Here is a 16018-nt window from a genome sequence, read left to right on the forward strand (position 1 = left end):
GCACTTGGCAGCGTTAACATAATCATAAAGAGGGCTGGTAACATCAATGAGGACTTGGCAGTTCCTTAGAGTAAGTGAACTCTTAAATTAGGTTTTCAGGGCTAAGAAGATGGTTGTCCGGCATCATGGTTCAGAGTCAGGTGATTTCACTCTGATACTGACCTTTCACCAACTACCTTTACGATATGAAAGGTCTCGTTTGGTAAATCTATTTGTTTGTGGGGAGTGACACATGGAACCCCATGATAGCTGTTTAGGCTGTCAGCTGTGCTCGGGTCTACAGCAGTTTTTGCCTGTGTCCCATTTATTACCCGCATTCTACCCATTTCCTACTATATTTTCAGTAGGCACTGAAATGGTCCTGGGTGCTTGTGGCTGGATAGTCACCTTCTAATCTTTGGTGGTCTGTGAAATTATTAGACTAATGTCTAATGGTATTTATCACTGGCAACTCTCAAATAATGTGCAGCTTACAATAAGATTTTTGAAGCAGTTGTGAGAAATTTGAGTATTTTGTGTGTGTGTGTGTGTGTGAACTTAAAATATTTACACGAGTAGAGAGAAACTCAGAAGAGTACTAGAGTTGTGATGGTTTCTCTCATTTCAGGTGGCTCATGTGAGCAAGTTCAGTGAGAACAGTGGATTGGGGATAAGTCTGGAAGCAACAGTGGGCCATCACTTCATCCGGTCTGTTCTGCCAGAAGGCCCTGTAGGACACAGTGGGAAGCTCTTCAGTGGAGATGAGCTATTGGAAGTGAGGATCTTGGGTTTCGTTTTTTCTACAGACACAAGATGGAAAAGGCTGCTGGAGAATTAAATGATGACAAATACTTAGATCTTAAATCCAACCCAAAGCAGAAAAGCCAGAGCTGTGTGTGCCCTGAACTACAGAGCCAGTTCCATATATTCTATCTTGGTGGTGTTTGTTGTATTGTGTTCTATGATGGTTTAGCTTCCAAAGACTATGAAACCTTCTATGACAATTTATAATTTGTACTCATTTCTTAGAATAGGCAGCACTTTCGTGTGCTTCCACAGACAATAGGGACAAACAATGAGCGTGTCCTTTCTGTCCCCACTCAGTTCATGTCGCTCACTAGCTACCCACTGGTATTTGTTTCTCTGCAATCTGTCAGTGTTTTTTTATATGCAAAAATAAAAAAAATGTTTGGAAAATTTTTGTTCTTAATTTTAAAAGCATGTTTGCATACTATCTACACCATTTCTTTTTAGTAAACCTATTAAATACCAATTCTTTATCATTTTTTATTCTGCATCCTTGGGAATATTGTTATCCTCTCTTCCATCACACCTAGGGGAAGCTAAGGGTTTTGTCCTGAGTGCTTGAGGAGCTCCAGTTATAGCGAGACTCTAAACGTGAGTGCAGACCCTGTTAGCTGGTACTCACACCACTCTAACTGCAGTTCTGAACACGGCAGAACCATAGGCATCACCATAGTGAGTTTATATCCATGGGAAAAGGATGCTCTCAAACAATCTTTCTGTTATGAGACTTTATCTTCTGTGGGCATGTGTGTTCTTCTGCAGGTGAATGGTATAAATTTGCTTGGAGAAAATCATCAAGACGTGGTCAATATTTTAAAAGAACTGCCCATAGATGTGACAATGGTGTGCTGCCGCCGGACTGTGCCACCCACCGCCGCGTCAGAACTGGATGGCCTGGACATGAGTGACCTTGAGCTGACAGAAAAGGTATGAGACTTACAAAAACATCGCTAATTTGAACGCATCACAGCAAGGCTTAATAGCGTTAAAATGTTAAGGTATTTTTATTTTCATTAATACTTCATTTTTAACACAGTCTATGCTTATAGAATTGATGCTTAACCTAGACAAGTCACCTCACCTTTCTGAACATCAATTTTTGTTTCTGTAAGATGTAGGTTAGGATGATGTCCATCATGGAGACTTTCTCTTCAGCGGTACTTACAGGGGGTACCACTGCACACCTTGACCTTGATGTTAGGTATCACCGTGTAGTGGTACTTACAGGGGGTACCACTGCACACCTTGTACTTGATGTTAGGTATCACTGTGTACCTGCAGCGTTCCTACTAACTAGTTCTGTCCCAGTTGGCAGAAGTATGCAAGTAGTGTATGTGTGGTGCACAGATGAAAAAAGATACTTTTATATACCTGACCAGCCGTTTCTGGTCTGCACTTAACCATTTAGTGAATAGCTAAAATATAGAAAGATATTTTTCAGTGTATATATAGGTTTTAATGTATTTGTGCATTTTAATGTAAGAAGATGAGAACATTGAACTCATAATTGACATCAAATAACTTTCTGTGATGTGCATATATATTCCTGTCTCCTTATTCCTACCTGTTTGTATCACAGTGTTCAAAACCTAAGGTAATCACTTGTTGGAGGAAGTGCTATGCACATTTAGCATAGGACCCTAATCAGATCTCAGGAGGAAGGAATTCCATTTACATTATGCTGATGGAATCAATATAATAAAATAATTTTACAGCTTAAATGGATCAGGTACATAGTTTATTATTCATATGGGTGGTCATCATAGGGCAGAAACAGTATTCTAAATTGTATGTCACTCCCAAGCTGACCCACGGATATGCATGTACGGGTTCATGTGATGCCGACGTGTGTACATGTTCACATGGTGCTGAAGCAAGCACGTGTTCATGGGGTGCCAACAAATGCACCTGTTTACATGACATGGCCCCAGGAAGGCAAGGGAAGAAGATTTGTGTCCATGGCTCTAGGCAGTGCAATAGAATATCAAAAGCAAAGGCAGCACACAAACTAGAATTTTATTCTGACAAACACCTTTGTTAAATTTGATATGTTCATACAGATATATTGGGTCTGCTCTTTTCCCTCTGATTTGTTTTTCTAGATAGAGGCTAACCTTTGAAGGCCACTTTCTACGTCAGATGTTCTGTAACTGTCACCCCTACATAATGCACCTTTCTGTGTATTGAGGAGGCCTTATTTGTATATAATTCAAAGCTTTACACATACCCATCTTTTCTTGAATTTAGCCTTTATTTATCTTGAATACTTTCTAGTTAGTAACAACACACTTCTTTTTATTCTCCACCTAGAGGTAATTCAGATTTATACAAGAAGTGAAAGTCACCTATAAACCATGCCATAGATGCGTAACCACCTAATAAGCTTGTAGGAAATTTCTGCTTGTTTTTAATGCCTGTTATGACCTCGGTTTTTGAGAATGTTTATTCTGTACAGATACAGGAACCCAACTTTTTTATTTTGAGTGTTGATACATGTGTCAAATGCTGTTCCCTATGAAATAAGAGATGCCCGATCTGTTATTCAGCCTCATGTAGATCTCGGTGAGCTCATCGGCTCTTCAGAGACAGAGGATCCCATGCTGGCGATGTCTGCTGTAGATGGGAATGCTGAGGAGATTCAAACGCCACTGGCCATGTGGGAGGCTGCCATTCAGTCCATAGAGCTGGAGAAAGGGAGCAGGGGCCTTGGCTTCAGCATTTTAGACTACCAGGTAAAGAGATCCTATTTTCCTAATTGCTGAAAAGATGTCATAATTTAAAAGTGAATTGAGGCTATCAGATAACAAGAAAATACTATTTTATAGTTAGTAATGACATTTAATTGTTAAAATTAATTTCTCAGAATAGTAATACGATAGGTATGATTTCGTTTTTATTATAAAAGGTTTCTTTAAGCATTATAGTTATTAAACTGTTTTATATTTCAGCTCAAGAATTTGAGGAAAACACAATGCTTTTAAGGAGTATCATAATACAGTGGGTTCTTTTTGTCGTTTGAGGAATATTTTCATTTCCATATTCTTAACAGACAACTTATATTTTAGTGATAATCCATAAAGTATTTGCTATTTCATTCTTCTGTATAATGTGGAAGATGAGTTTGTACTTGGATATATCACAAATTCTAACATTCCAGCCATTTTTACTAAATTTATGATTGTTTATAAATTGGCTCAGTATGACTTGCACTCTTCCCTGAATTTTTTTTTTTTTGTGAGGCAAGGTGGAAATGCTGAACATTGCTTGATAAAACACAGGGGTTACTCTTAACAATTTTGTACTTGTGCCATGTGCACCAAATACCGAATGACTTCTTTTGTATTTCTTCATTTCTAAAGGACAAGGCCTGTGTCAGACGGCATCCATCTGTAAATACTATGGTTACAAGTGCCCTTGACATCTAGCTTCAAGTGATAGTGTAAAACTTAACAATCTACCCCAAACTTAAAATGTCCTCTTGAAGTTATCTAATATTATCTCGGGGATTATTTGATACCAGCAAATGAGGCTTCCATGGTGCTTGGCAACACCTCTGATCTTTCCAAAATGAAATAGACATCACATTGTGCTAGGTATCCATTAGAGCCTCCATGAAAACCTTCAGACACTCAGCAGTTAGAAGGGTTAACTTGTAAAGTTTACTCCAATGTCAGAAGAGCGGACTTCTTTTCACCTTCTGCCCTTTAGGACCCCATCGATCCAGCAAGCACTGTGATAGTGATTCGTTCTCTGGTGCCTGGTGGCATTGCTGAAAAGGATGGCCGGCTTCTTCCAGGCGACAGGCTCATGTTCGTCAACGACATCAACTTGGAAAACAGCAGTCTTGAAGAGGCTGTGGGAGCTCTGAAGGGAGCACCCTCCGGGATAGTGCGGATAGGAGTGGCCAAACCTTTGCCTGTAAGAACTGGGATTTTATTGATTTCTTGTTTATTTGTTAGGGAAATGCCTAGGGAGACACTTTACTACCACTTAGGAAAAAACAATAACTATTTAGAATCAAAATCTTTTTGAAGTTGATGTTTCATATTCTTTTTACACTGAAACATACTTTGAGTATTTCTGTCGCTAACAGTGGAGCTTGATTAATAGAAAAATGCCTTTCCTATAAAAGTACCCCACGGGTTGCTGATACCGGGTGATTGTGGTAAGACAATTAACGTTTCCCTTCTTGTTAGAAAGTGAAGGGCAAGTGTAGAGTTCTCAGGGGCTCAGGACTGCAGCGTGAGTCAGGAGGGATTCGGGCAGATGGCAGGTAGGTGTCATTTGGTCCTATAAACCGTGTTGTATTTAAGCTCTCACATTGCCCCCTCTTAATTGTAGGGGCAGGGGGTTGTTTTACGTATTTTGAAAGTTTCTCACAAGAATCCTAATGGCTACCTGGGAAGAGGTGCTTTCCACTTATTTTAGAGACGTTGGAGAAGTTCATTATGTCCTCAGTAACATTCCTTGTCAAGAAAATTGCATCCTGTATAATACTCTAGAAAGAGAGAACAAACGTTGATTTTTCTTTAATGCTTTATTCTGCAGCTTTTAAAGTTTTAATCCTTAAATTTGCCTTTCATTATTTAGCCAGAATATTTAGCAGATAAAACTGATCAGAAGATTATTATAAAAATCATTGACTTTGATTGTAATTTGCAAGAATAAAAAAATAGTAGATAGAGGTTCTTCTCTAATTGTTGGCATTTATGCTAGGAAGAAAGGCCTCTGTGTCCTTTCAAACGAAATGTCAAGACCAGTAGTGTCTAAGTTTGAAGTTCGTCTAAGTTTGAAGTTCCCATCTATATTGCGGTCATATGTTATCACATGAAGTCTCCATTCCTACTCTTCATTCTTCCTTCTCTTACCCCCTCCCACTTTCCCATTTTCTTTCTTTCCCACAAACCCCTTCTCCACACCAATTTCCTGCAGCTTTCACCAGAAGAAGGATATGTTTCTGCCAAGGAGGACGCCTTTCTCTGCTCACCGCACCCCTGTAAGGAGCCAGGCCTGCCTGACAAAGCCCTCTTCAGGGCCGACTTGGCTCTGGTTAGTGGCCACAGCTGACTTGTTTTTAATACGTGTTCTGCTGCAGTTGTATTGATTCACTTGCATAGTGTATGTAGAAGCTCAGTGTGTACACATTGCTCTAAACTAGAGAGTGATAAGTAGGTCTTTGACATTATATATTATGCCAATACTAATTTGGAAGGAAGACAATTCTTTTTGTTAGTATTTTTAAATTACAGATTTTTTGAATAGTTATTCTTGGAATGCTTTGATATATTTATAATAAGTATAATACATCCACATTTTACTTAAGATATGAGGTGACTTTGACCTCCTCCAGTGCTTCGTTTGGACATTGTGAGGTGCCTTTCCATAGCAAGTTCATTCTGAAATGTCATAGTACACAAAGATATTATTCATTCATTCATTTTTTTGTCTTTTTTGAGACAGGATCTCACCAGGTTGCTATGGCTTGTCTGCAACTGCCAGTCATCTGTCCACCTGCCTCTGCCTCCTGAGTGCTGGGATTAAGGGCATATGCAGCCATTCCTAGCTCATTGTCTTTAACGTACTCTATGAAACAATATCCTCTCTGGGGTTTGGCTGGAATCTTTTAACCCTTTAAATAATGCCAATTGAGAGGATTACTTCCATTCTCATGGAAACTCGGTGCCTTGTAATAGTCACAAGAGTCCTCGATATTGCTAATGAGCTTGTTTTTTTGAACTGGCCACTCAACTTCCTGGGGACTTCATGTTTCATCTCTATTGTAATTGAGCTAATTGAGACTTAAAGGCATCAGTGATAGGTATATGAATTCTATTGGAGTTTTCTTTTAGTAGTACTTTAAAATGAACATGTCTATTACAATCTGGTATAAGGCTCAGGAATACTAGATAGCACACACTATGTATTTATCACTCAGATCGTTTTACATAATGTACGTTTGTAGAAGATAACCTCCACATTGTAGCTTGTTAGTGAATTTGAACAAATATTTAAAATGTATTATCAGTCTCTGAATTATATTTTGAGACTCACTTTGAAATATTCTAGTAGCATTTTAACAGCTTTTTATAGTAATATGACTTGCTATTGTTAAAATGTTTATTACTTAATGCTTCTGGGAGCCATTCTATGATCAGGCCCCTCCATTGTTGCTGTGATTCTAGCTCAAACGCAAAGTTACTCTTTGGTTTGTACATCTTAGCTAGACAACCACAGAGCTGCATTTATGAAAAACCATTTATTAGTTTAATATGAAGTACAATAACCAGATTCTTTGCATCATAAAATATTATGTATTTGCTTATGTAACTATTTAAAGTTAAATGTTTTGTTGATTGTTGCCTTTGTTCTTTAGTTGATGGGATGTGGTAGCGCCCAGTGCCAGCGGCCTCTGCTGTGGGCACTCTGTCTATTGTTGTGTTGCTGTCTCAATGCAACTTTCAATGGTTGGGAGTAGGAAAGACACATGCTGGAAGCAGGACAGACAGAGAAGGTGCAGCTGTGCCTTTAGCTGAAGTAGTGACAGTGATGTGTGATAGGGTACCATAACGGCTGGTCTTATTTTGTTCCTAGATAGATGCACCGGATGCTGAATCAGCAGCTGAGTCAAGATTTGAGACTCAGTTCTCTCCTGATGATGACAGTGTCTACTCTACCCAAGCCTCCATTTTGTCTCTCCATGATAGTGCCTGTAGTGATGGCATGAACTACAGCCCCTCCCTTCCATCATCTCCTCCCAAGGTACAACAGAATATCAATGCATTTTGGAGAAAAGTCTGTGCGTAACCTTTGGAGGTCAGCGTTTCTCAGAATTGTAGGAGTAGCATGTCTTAGTCAGTGTTCTGCTGCTGTGAGAAGACACCATGACCAAGATAACTTAAAACAAGAAAGCATCTCATTGTGAGCTTGCTTATAGTTTCAGAGGGTAAGTTCATTATGGCAGGAGCACGGCAGCAAGCAGGGAGGCAGGACGCTGGAGTGATAGCTAAGAGCTTATATTTTATCCTCAAACAAGAGCCAGGTACATGTTAAGATGGACCTAGAGTGACCTTTTGAAACCTCAGAGTCCACCCCCAATGATACATCTCCTACAACAAGGCCACACCTCCTAATCCTTCTAGACAGTCCAGCAACTGGGGACCGATGTACAGACTATGGGAGCCATTCTCATTCAGATCATCATATAAGCATATTAATGATGTCAGGTCTCTCCAGTCAGATACACAGCAGGTCAGAGTAGTTTCACTTTGTTTTTAATTGTTTAGATTAGTAGTGAATAGTTCTAATGTTTGCTAGACAGGCTGATAGAAACAGAGTCAGATTTTTTTTTAAGGTTTTCATACTATATTTCTCAAATTAGGCTTTTAGTAGTATGTTTGGAAAAATTAGAATAATTTTGTTTTTAGTATTTTTTTAAAAACTAACTTTTAAGCAAAAGGATATCGTAAGTTTTTTATCGTAGTTTAACAGGACTAGCTCATTTATGCTTAGTGTACTCATTAATGTAAAGTGATGTCAAAGAATACCCTACATAGATATGGCAGTAGAAGGCAGGGTATGTTGCTGTCAGTGGATGTGATTGGAGGGCACAGTCACTGCATGACACATCTGCTGTCCTTGTTCTAAATGGGTTATTAGTGTAAATGCTAATATCCTATTAATTTCCTTGGTGGCATACCATGTAATGTTCAAAAGTAATATTTTAACATCTGTGCAAACTTATAAGTATACACTGGCATGTTGGTACATATTTTAATTTGGATTTTCTGATTCCTAGAGATTGTGTTTTTCTATATTTAGTCATTATTTTTTACTTATCTCTGCATCTATTTCAGTCATTTTTATTTTATATTGCCTGCTGGTTCTTTTGATTTTTTAGAATGTCCAAGAGTTGATTTATAAATCTGTTATACATAAACACACACACACACACACATATATACACATTATGAATATCTGTATTTTGGGTAGAGAAAACCTAAAATATGTGCATGTGGTACTTTCCATCTTCAGGGCACAAGTTACTGCCAAGAAAACCAGGCTATGGGGGGCTCTGCTCTCTCTGATCTATCTGTTGTGTACAGTAGTGACTGACAATAGAACAGAGCATCCTGGCAGACAGTTCGTATGTGGACACAATTTCTCTTCTGTGTTGGAAATATAAGTAAACGAACATGAAGATACAGACACTTGACAACATTTTTTCTTAACGTGATATTGGTACTTTCTGCTACATTGAATTCAGTGGGAAAGGGCCTCATTCATGAGTAGGTTGGGGAGTAGGATCCCTTAGGTCTGGCTTTGTTTCCTTTCTTTTCTGATTAACAACTGGTTTTGGCTAGGGTTCTGGCATAGCATTTTGTGTTATGTCTAAAGTGCACCTGTTACCCTTGCCCATGCCACAGGGCACCCTGCTTGAATCGGTTTGCAAGGTACCAGCTTTAGTGAACTGCCCCTCCTCGCCTGCACACTTGAGGTCCCTGGCTGCAACCTGTCTGGACCATGTTCATTCTTGACTGGCCTTAGGCCTGCAAGCTTGTTTCATATCCTGGTGGAATCTCCCAGTCCTTAGCATTGCACACTGCACCTTGCCAGAGGGACAGATTGCATTGTTTAATGTAGTAATTATTACTTAAAGGGACGACACAGTCTGCATACCGAGAAGCATACATTTTACAGGGAAAACGCTGGCTATATCCAGCACAACATATTGACTTGCTGAAGTCTGTTTGCCTTGTTTTTTTTCCTAAGCAGTTTACTCTTTTGTTGAATCAAGGTTTGGCAAGCTGGCCTGACGACTGAAATATTTAAACTAAAAACCAACAAATAAAACATTAATGAGGGTGTTTAAACCTCCTGTGGGCTTTCAGTTTCCTTAGTTAAATACTGCAACACTGGTGTTTTCTTGTGTTTTGCTTTTGTTTTTGTCTATGAATTTTAGAACCTAGAGTTCTACTAGGAAGAAATTATAAAACTGAAATAAATTGTATGATCTGTCCTCCCTGTTTGCATTAAGTTCATCTTAATGGGTTTGTTAAGGAATTCAGAATCGACCTTTTTTGATAAAATGTAAGCTTACCTCAAGACTTTTCAGTGACTAGAAAGAGCCCATTAGCATCTACGGCTGTTTAAGCGTATGTGGCTATGTACAGTGTTTGACCGTGTCTCACATATGGATGTTTAACAAAAACCAAGATGCCCAAGTACAGATTTCTCAGAACGGTGAAGTAGAACGCTAGGCCCTTAGTGTTGCCTCCAGTTTTTCACTTAATATGTAGAGACTGTAAGCAGAGCTCACGTCTGTGGAGACAGCTCTTTACAATTTGGTGGTGTAAGCCACTGGGACTTATAAAGCCTGATCTTGGAGCATGTGCTTACTCTTGGGGAAGCCTTGAGCTTCAGAGCAGCAGGCTAGCAGCCATGAGCTGCTGCCTCTGTTCACAGAAGTCTCTGTTTTGGAGGGGGAGTGTGTATTCTATCTTAACTTTATTCATTAATACTTACAGCTTTAAATTATCCACTCCTGTGTCATATGAATTACAGGCAGTTTATTAAAATACTCATTTTTTCCAAGCATGGTGGTGGGGTGGGGGGTATTCAGGCCTATGCCCCAGAATCCAGCCAGTAGAGACTTCAGCAGGAGGATTTAGAGTTCTAGGCAAGGAAAGATTTACATAGTGAGTTCCTGTCTCAAAAGACCCAGGAAATAAAAATAAATAAAAGGTGCATTTTAGTATCAATTAGCTGTAGCCATTGAACATTTTTTCCCTTTTTTTTTGTTGTTGTTTTAGATTTTAATTTTGGGAGTTAATTTGAGAAAACTAATTTATTATTGCTTTAAAGACTTGACAAAATTCTCCAAAATTGAATGTTAGGTAATGTTTGTTTAAAGGCTCAACATAGTTTCTGAAGAAATCCTTGCTGTAAAATAGTGACCTAAGAAAACAATTGGTAAAGATTAATGGCCATGTGCTTTGCCCCCTGCAGTCTATTCTGTTACAAGCACATTCTCAGGCTGTCACCAGGGATGAAATTGTCTGTCATGACTGACAGCTAGCTCTCCAGGAAATGTTGTATGTTCTAGTACAGGGTGAAGTTGTGTTGGTTAAGATAAACCTTCCTTTTCACTTAACACAGCAAACACAACTAATGTATTCCATCCTAATAAAAAGCAACCCAGACATCCTACAGCATTCTCTAGCGTATGACCCTGCTGCATATAGGGTTGCATCTATTCTGGGTGGTTTTAGAGAATGGCATGTGATTGAAAACTCTCTGAAGTGCTTGAACCAACAGGCGGCAGGATAACCGTGAAGGATCAGGGGAGGAACTGCTGGCCATTGTGAAGGAAAGATGTTGCCCTTAGCATGCTAAGAACTATATGAAAATAGTAAAGAGGAGTGTACTTTAATCTCAGAAAATGGGAATGATGATATCTTGTTTCTGCTGTAGCAAATAAAGATTGCCTGAAGATCAGAATGCAAAGCTAGCCACACTAGTTAGCTATAGAGGCCAGGCAGTGGTGGCATATATCTTTAATCCCCCACACTTGAGAGACAGAGGCAGAGGGATCTCTGTGAGTTCAAGGCCACCCTTCCCTACACAAAATTGATCCCGTCTAAAAGAGAAACAGTCAGGTGGTGGTGGCTCACACCTTTAATCCCAGTTCTCCGAGCACTAGGGAGGTGGAGACAGGAAGGTATAAAGCTAAGCAGAGAGAGGAATATAAGGCAGAAAGAGACAGAAATTCCAGACATTCAGTGTGAGAATTCCTAGAGACAGGATCGTCCATTAGGTATGAAGATTCAGTAGAGGTAAGAACTAGTGGCTGCCAATAGATCAGCCCCACTGTCTCCATCGGTGGGTGCACCCCTCTTGGTCCTGACTTCCTTGCTCGTCTTCTCCCTCCTTCTGTTCCTCATTGGGACTTTGGGAGCTCAGTCCAGTACTCCAGTGTAGGTCTCTGTCTCTATCTCCATCCATCGCCAGATGAAGGTTCTATGGTGATATGCAAAATATTCATCAGTATTGCTATAGGATAGGATCATTTCAGGTTCCCTATCTTCAGCTGCCCCAGGAACTAACTGGGTACCTCGCCTTGGGCACCTGGAAGCCCCTCTAGGTCCAAGTCTCTTCCCAACCCTAAGATGGCTCCCTTAATTAAGATATGTGCTTCCCTGCTCCCCTATCCAACCTTCCTTTATCCCAATCATCCCGTTGCTCCAAGTTCTCCCCATCCTACCCTTCTCACTTTTCTCTCCCCATCTCCCCTTACCCCCCTCCCCCCCACCCTTAAGATCCCGATTTTTGCCTGGCAATCTTGTCTACTTCCCCTACCCAAGAGGATAGCTATATGTTTTTCTTTGGGTTCACCTTCTTATTTAGCTTCTTTAGGATATCCAATTATAGACTCACTGACCTTTATTTAAGGCTAGAAACCAATTATGAGTGAGTACATCCCATGTTCATCTTTTTGGGTCTGGGTTACCTCACTCAGGATAGTATTTTCTATTTCCATCCATTTGGAGCTCACCAAGGCCAGCTGGACTGTGACTGAAAAAGCAGGGGATAAAACCGGACTCTCTGAATATGGCGGACAATGAGGGCTGCTGAGAAGCCAAGGACAATGGCACTGGGTTTTGATCCTACTTCGTGTTCTGGCTGTGTGGGAGCCTAGCCAGTTTGGATGTTCACCTTCCTAGACCAGGATGGAGGGGGGAGGACTTTGGACTTTCCACAGGGCAGGGAACCCTGACTGCTCTTCAGACTTGAGAGGGAGGGGGAGAGGAGTGGGGGGCGAGGGAGAGAAGTGGGGGGAACGGGGAGTGGAGTGGGGGGGGGAGGAGTGGGAGGCTGGGAGGAGGCGGAAATTGTTTAATTTTAAATTTAATTAATTAAAAAAAGAAAAAAAAGAACAACAACAAAAAAGAACTAGTGGCTGGCTGCTCTGCTTCTCTGATTTTTCAGCATTAACACCTATATTTGACTCTGAGTTTTTAATTTTAAGACCAATTAGAATTCATTTAACAAATGGGTGAATGACAGTAAGTATAGCATTTGGGACTGTAAAGTACAAAAGGAATTCTCTGTTACATTGGTGCTGCAGCTGGTCAAAAGCTGCATTTGAGCAATCTATATTAATCATTATCTAGAAAAGTAGTGTGGTAATGAGTAACCTTCAGTCTTGAATTAAACTTATGAAATACAGCTTTTCATTTATATTTGGTCTTTTTAATTTCTCATCTCTTTCCATTATTCCTAAGAACAAGAATATATCAAGTGTTAGTATGGATTTTTGAAAGACTTCATTTACGATACCAAGAAGCATTGGTAAATGGCAGGATTATTTTGAACATAGGACAAGAGGAAAAAATGTTTTACTTTTAGATTCTTATGATGTTTAAAGATAAAACAGTGGGCTATTCAGCACCTATAAGCTTCTGCAGTAGGCGTGTGTTATCTGCCTTGTTGATTAGCTATTCCCTTCCAGCGTCTCTGCCACTTCCCATGAATAATGCATGGACATTTTTGTCGTACAATTTCCAGTAAACCCCAGCTAACAAGGGTGGATAGACTGCTTTTTCTGATGAAAAGCAGTTTTGATTATGTTTCTTTGAGGCATGAGTGAGATGATTTTCCAGTAATTATTGTAATTAATTTAGTGATTCTGAAACTTACCAATCCTTTGGTAAGTATTTTATTTATTTGTAAGAATAAAATAACTGAAATTGGATCCAGCAGCCAACAGCCCATCTAGATTGTGGGGTGTTGAGGCGGGCTTCTTCCCATTCTTTGTTCCTAAGGATACTAATAATGTTAAATACTTCTGTGAAACCACTGTATCTATTCTCTGTGCTGGGAATATCTGATGATTTAGAAAAATGATACCTTAAATTGAAGACAAGAAGCACAATAGGCTGTTTCAAATAGTTACATTCATAACAAAAAGGAAGAGAGCTACATCTGAAGTAGACTCTAGATGTCTAAAATGTCAAACAGTTATTTGTAAAGTAGAAGAAAAATACTAGAAGATGTCACCCTTCTTCTGTGTGGGATTGTGAGAAGTACATAAAGCTCAGAATTCCCCAAATGACAAATTTGGTTATGTGAAAAACTTTGTGATGATAAAATATTAGGTATGCAGACTTAGATTCTGGAAACTGCTTTCAGCTCAGACTTCACATCCTGAAAAGAACAAGTGACTGCACCTGGTGAGAGTTGCAAGGAGGGATGTGGAGCGAGTGTTTGCCTGAGGTGCACAGGTTTAGCTGTGCTGGTTGTCAGGGGAATGCATGGGAAAATGCTGCCCAGAACCCTTCTTCCAGAACTTATTTCCAAGCAAATACAGGGTTTGCAAGAGTAGTTCATAGGCACCTCAGTGTCTCCTGCAAGAGAACACTGGGATACATGAGCTCATCTGATTCAAGCTTGGTTGGCAATACAACATTGTGTTACATAAACAACTGTTCTGGCAGAGGTCTGTTGGGCACTTTCTATTACGTCAAGCCTGTTTATAACTCTTCTTCTTCCCCTTAAAAGTCTTGGGCTAGGATCTATTATTTTCCCCCATTGAAATAGGTGAGAGGAACAGAGTAGAAAATGATAAGTTTAAATTTTGCCAAAACTTAAACTAATTGTTAACCAGTGTCTGAACTGAAGCTTCGAGAGTTACAATCCGCCATTGCCTACCAGCAGTATTTTGCTCGTAAGGAAGGTGGAGTCGACTTTAAATACTGACATCAAGATATAAAGACAATGGAGAAAAGTGTAAATACCACTTAATGATGGTTCTTTAAGTATTAACTCCATATGCAAGTATATATACATACTTGCTGGAATATTTTGCAAATGCATAAAAATGGGTCGATCAGTATCTGATTCCAGATATATATCCTGGCAACATAAATGCACAAAGGAGTCTCATGTACAGACTTCCTTAGTATTCTCTGTCCATAAGCAGTATACATAAACCTTTCATGTGTGAACATATTCTTAAGACCTTTGTACGTTAGAAGTATTGAAGAGTGCTATGCATGTTGTTCCATGGCACGATGCTTGCAAGGTGTGTACAAAGTCCTGGATTTAACTCCCAGTATCGTAAGAAAGAAAACAAAAGTGTTGATAAGGGAATCTAAGGGAAACATATACTTATTAACAGCAGTCTCTAAAGCAGATGCTTGCCCCAAGGGTGTAAATGCTAAAATATGTCTGTTGTGAGGAGACATGTGCATTCATATAGGTCTGGAGAATTTTAAACTTTCAAGGAATTTTAGAAAATTTCTAATATGTAGCTGTCAAGACAGGCTCTTTTATATATACAGATTGCTAATGATAGAAAATAAATTAGACCATAGGCTTTGTAGTTCTGATTTAGTATTGCTTGTTTGGTCTTACAGCACATGCAGATTTTCCTGCAGTAATCTGAATTTCAAGGCTTTTTATTCTTCTGCACGAATACCAATAGTTACCTGTAAATTACTTGCTCCTGGAGGGTTTTGGGATTCCACATCCATGGCTGTCATACTTGCTACTCTCAATGTATAGCCACTTCCAGCATGTGTGATTTGGGAATATGACCTGTTTGCTTTTCTTTGTAGCTTTAACTTGCTTTGTTTGTAGCTAGAACTAAATATTGTAACTAAATTATCTTATGTTCAACCTATTTGACAAGTCTAACTAGTAGGACATGAGATACAATATTTGTAAGAGATATAATGTAACACCTCTATGAAATTAAAAACCATGTAGGAAGCATGCTTAGTGAAGAAAAATGAGTGTTTTATTTTTCACTAACTAATAATTCCCTAAAAATAATAAATTTAGATAACTCTTAAGTCTCAGATTTGATGAGTGGTTTGTCTGTTCATTCTCAGGATATGACTGGCAGTTCTGACCCAGACCTTGGTGTTCCTTTGTCCCTGGAAGAACTCTACCCGCAGAACCTCCTGCAGAGACAGCATGCTGCCTCTCCTCCCATGAGCATGGCAGCTACTTCTGGTTTCACCCTCAGTGACTACACACCTGCGAATGGTGTTGAACAAAACTATGAGTGTGCAAACACAGTAGAATGGGCTCCCTCACAGTTACCAAGTGGCCTGTGCACCACAGAGCTTGCCCCTGCTCTGCCTACTGTAGCCCAAAAGGTACCATCCTGCAGCCAGCATATGGTATTGTCACTTGGTAGATGATGGGGGAGGGGAGAGAGAAAAGTTGC

At 39.6% G+C, this 16018-nt stretch overlaps 1 protein-coding gene across 12 annotated transcripts in view; it reads left to right on the forward strand.

Moving 5' to 3' along the window:
• Mpdz (multiple PDZ domain crumbs cell polarity complex component) overlaps window positions 1-16018 on the forward strand; it is a 155553-nt gene that overhangs the window by 69632 nt on the left and 69903 nt on the right. For all 12 annotated transcript variants that reach the window (XM_041651581.1, XM_041651580.1, XM_041651586.1 and 9 more), the window contains 7 exons: window positions 608-754; window positions 1549-1713; window positions 3333-3518; window positions 4495-4704; window positions 5719-5835; window positions 7378-7545; window positions 15678-15947. In XM_041651581.1, the coding sequence (XP_041507515.1) occupies window positions 608-754; window positions 1549-1713; window positions 3333-3518; window positions 4495-4704; window positions 5719-5835; window positions 7378-7545; window positions 15678-15947 (1263 nt within the window). The remainder of the gene's footprint in view (window positions 1-607; window positions 755-1548; window positions 1714-3332; window positions 3519-4494; window positions 4705-5718; window positions 5836-7377; window positions 7546-15677; window positions 15948-16018) is intronic.

Source organism: Microtus oregoni, unplaced genomic scaffold (genome assembly GCF_018167655.1).
Source record: "Microtus oregoni isolate MIOR12 unplaced genomic scaffold, Mior012 000005F_ref0000423, whole genome shotgun sequence".
NCBI lineage: Eukaryota > Metazoa > Chordata > Mammalia > Rodentia > Cricetidae > Microtus > Microtus oregoni.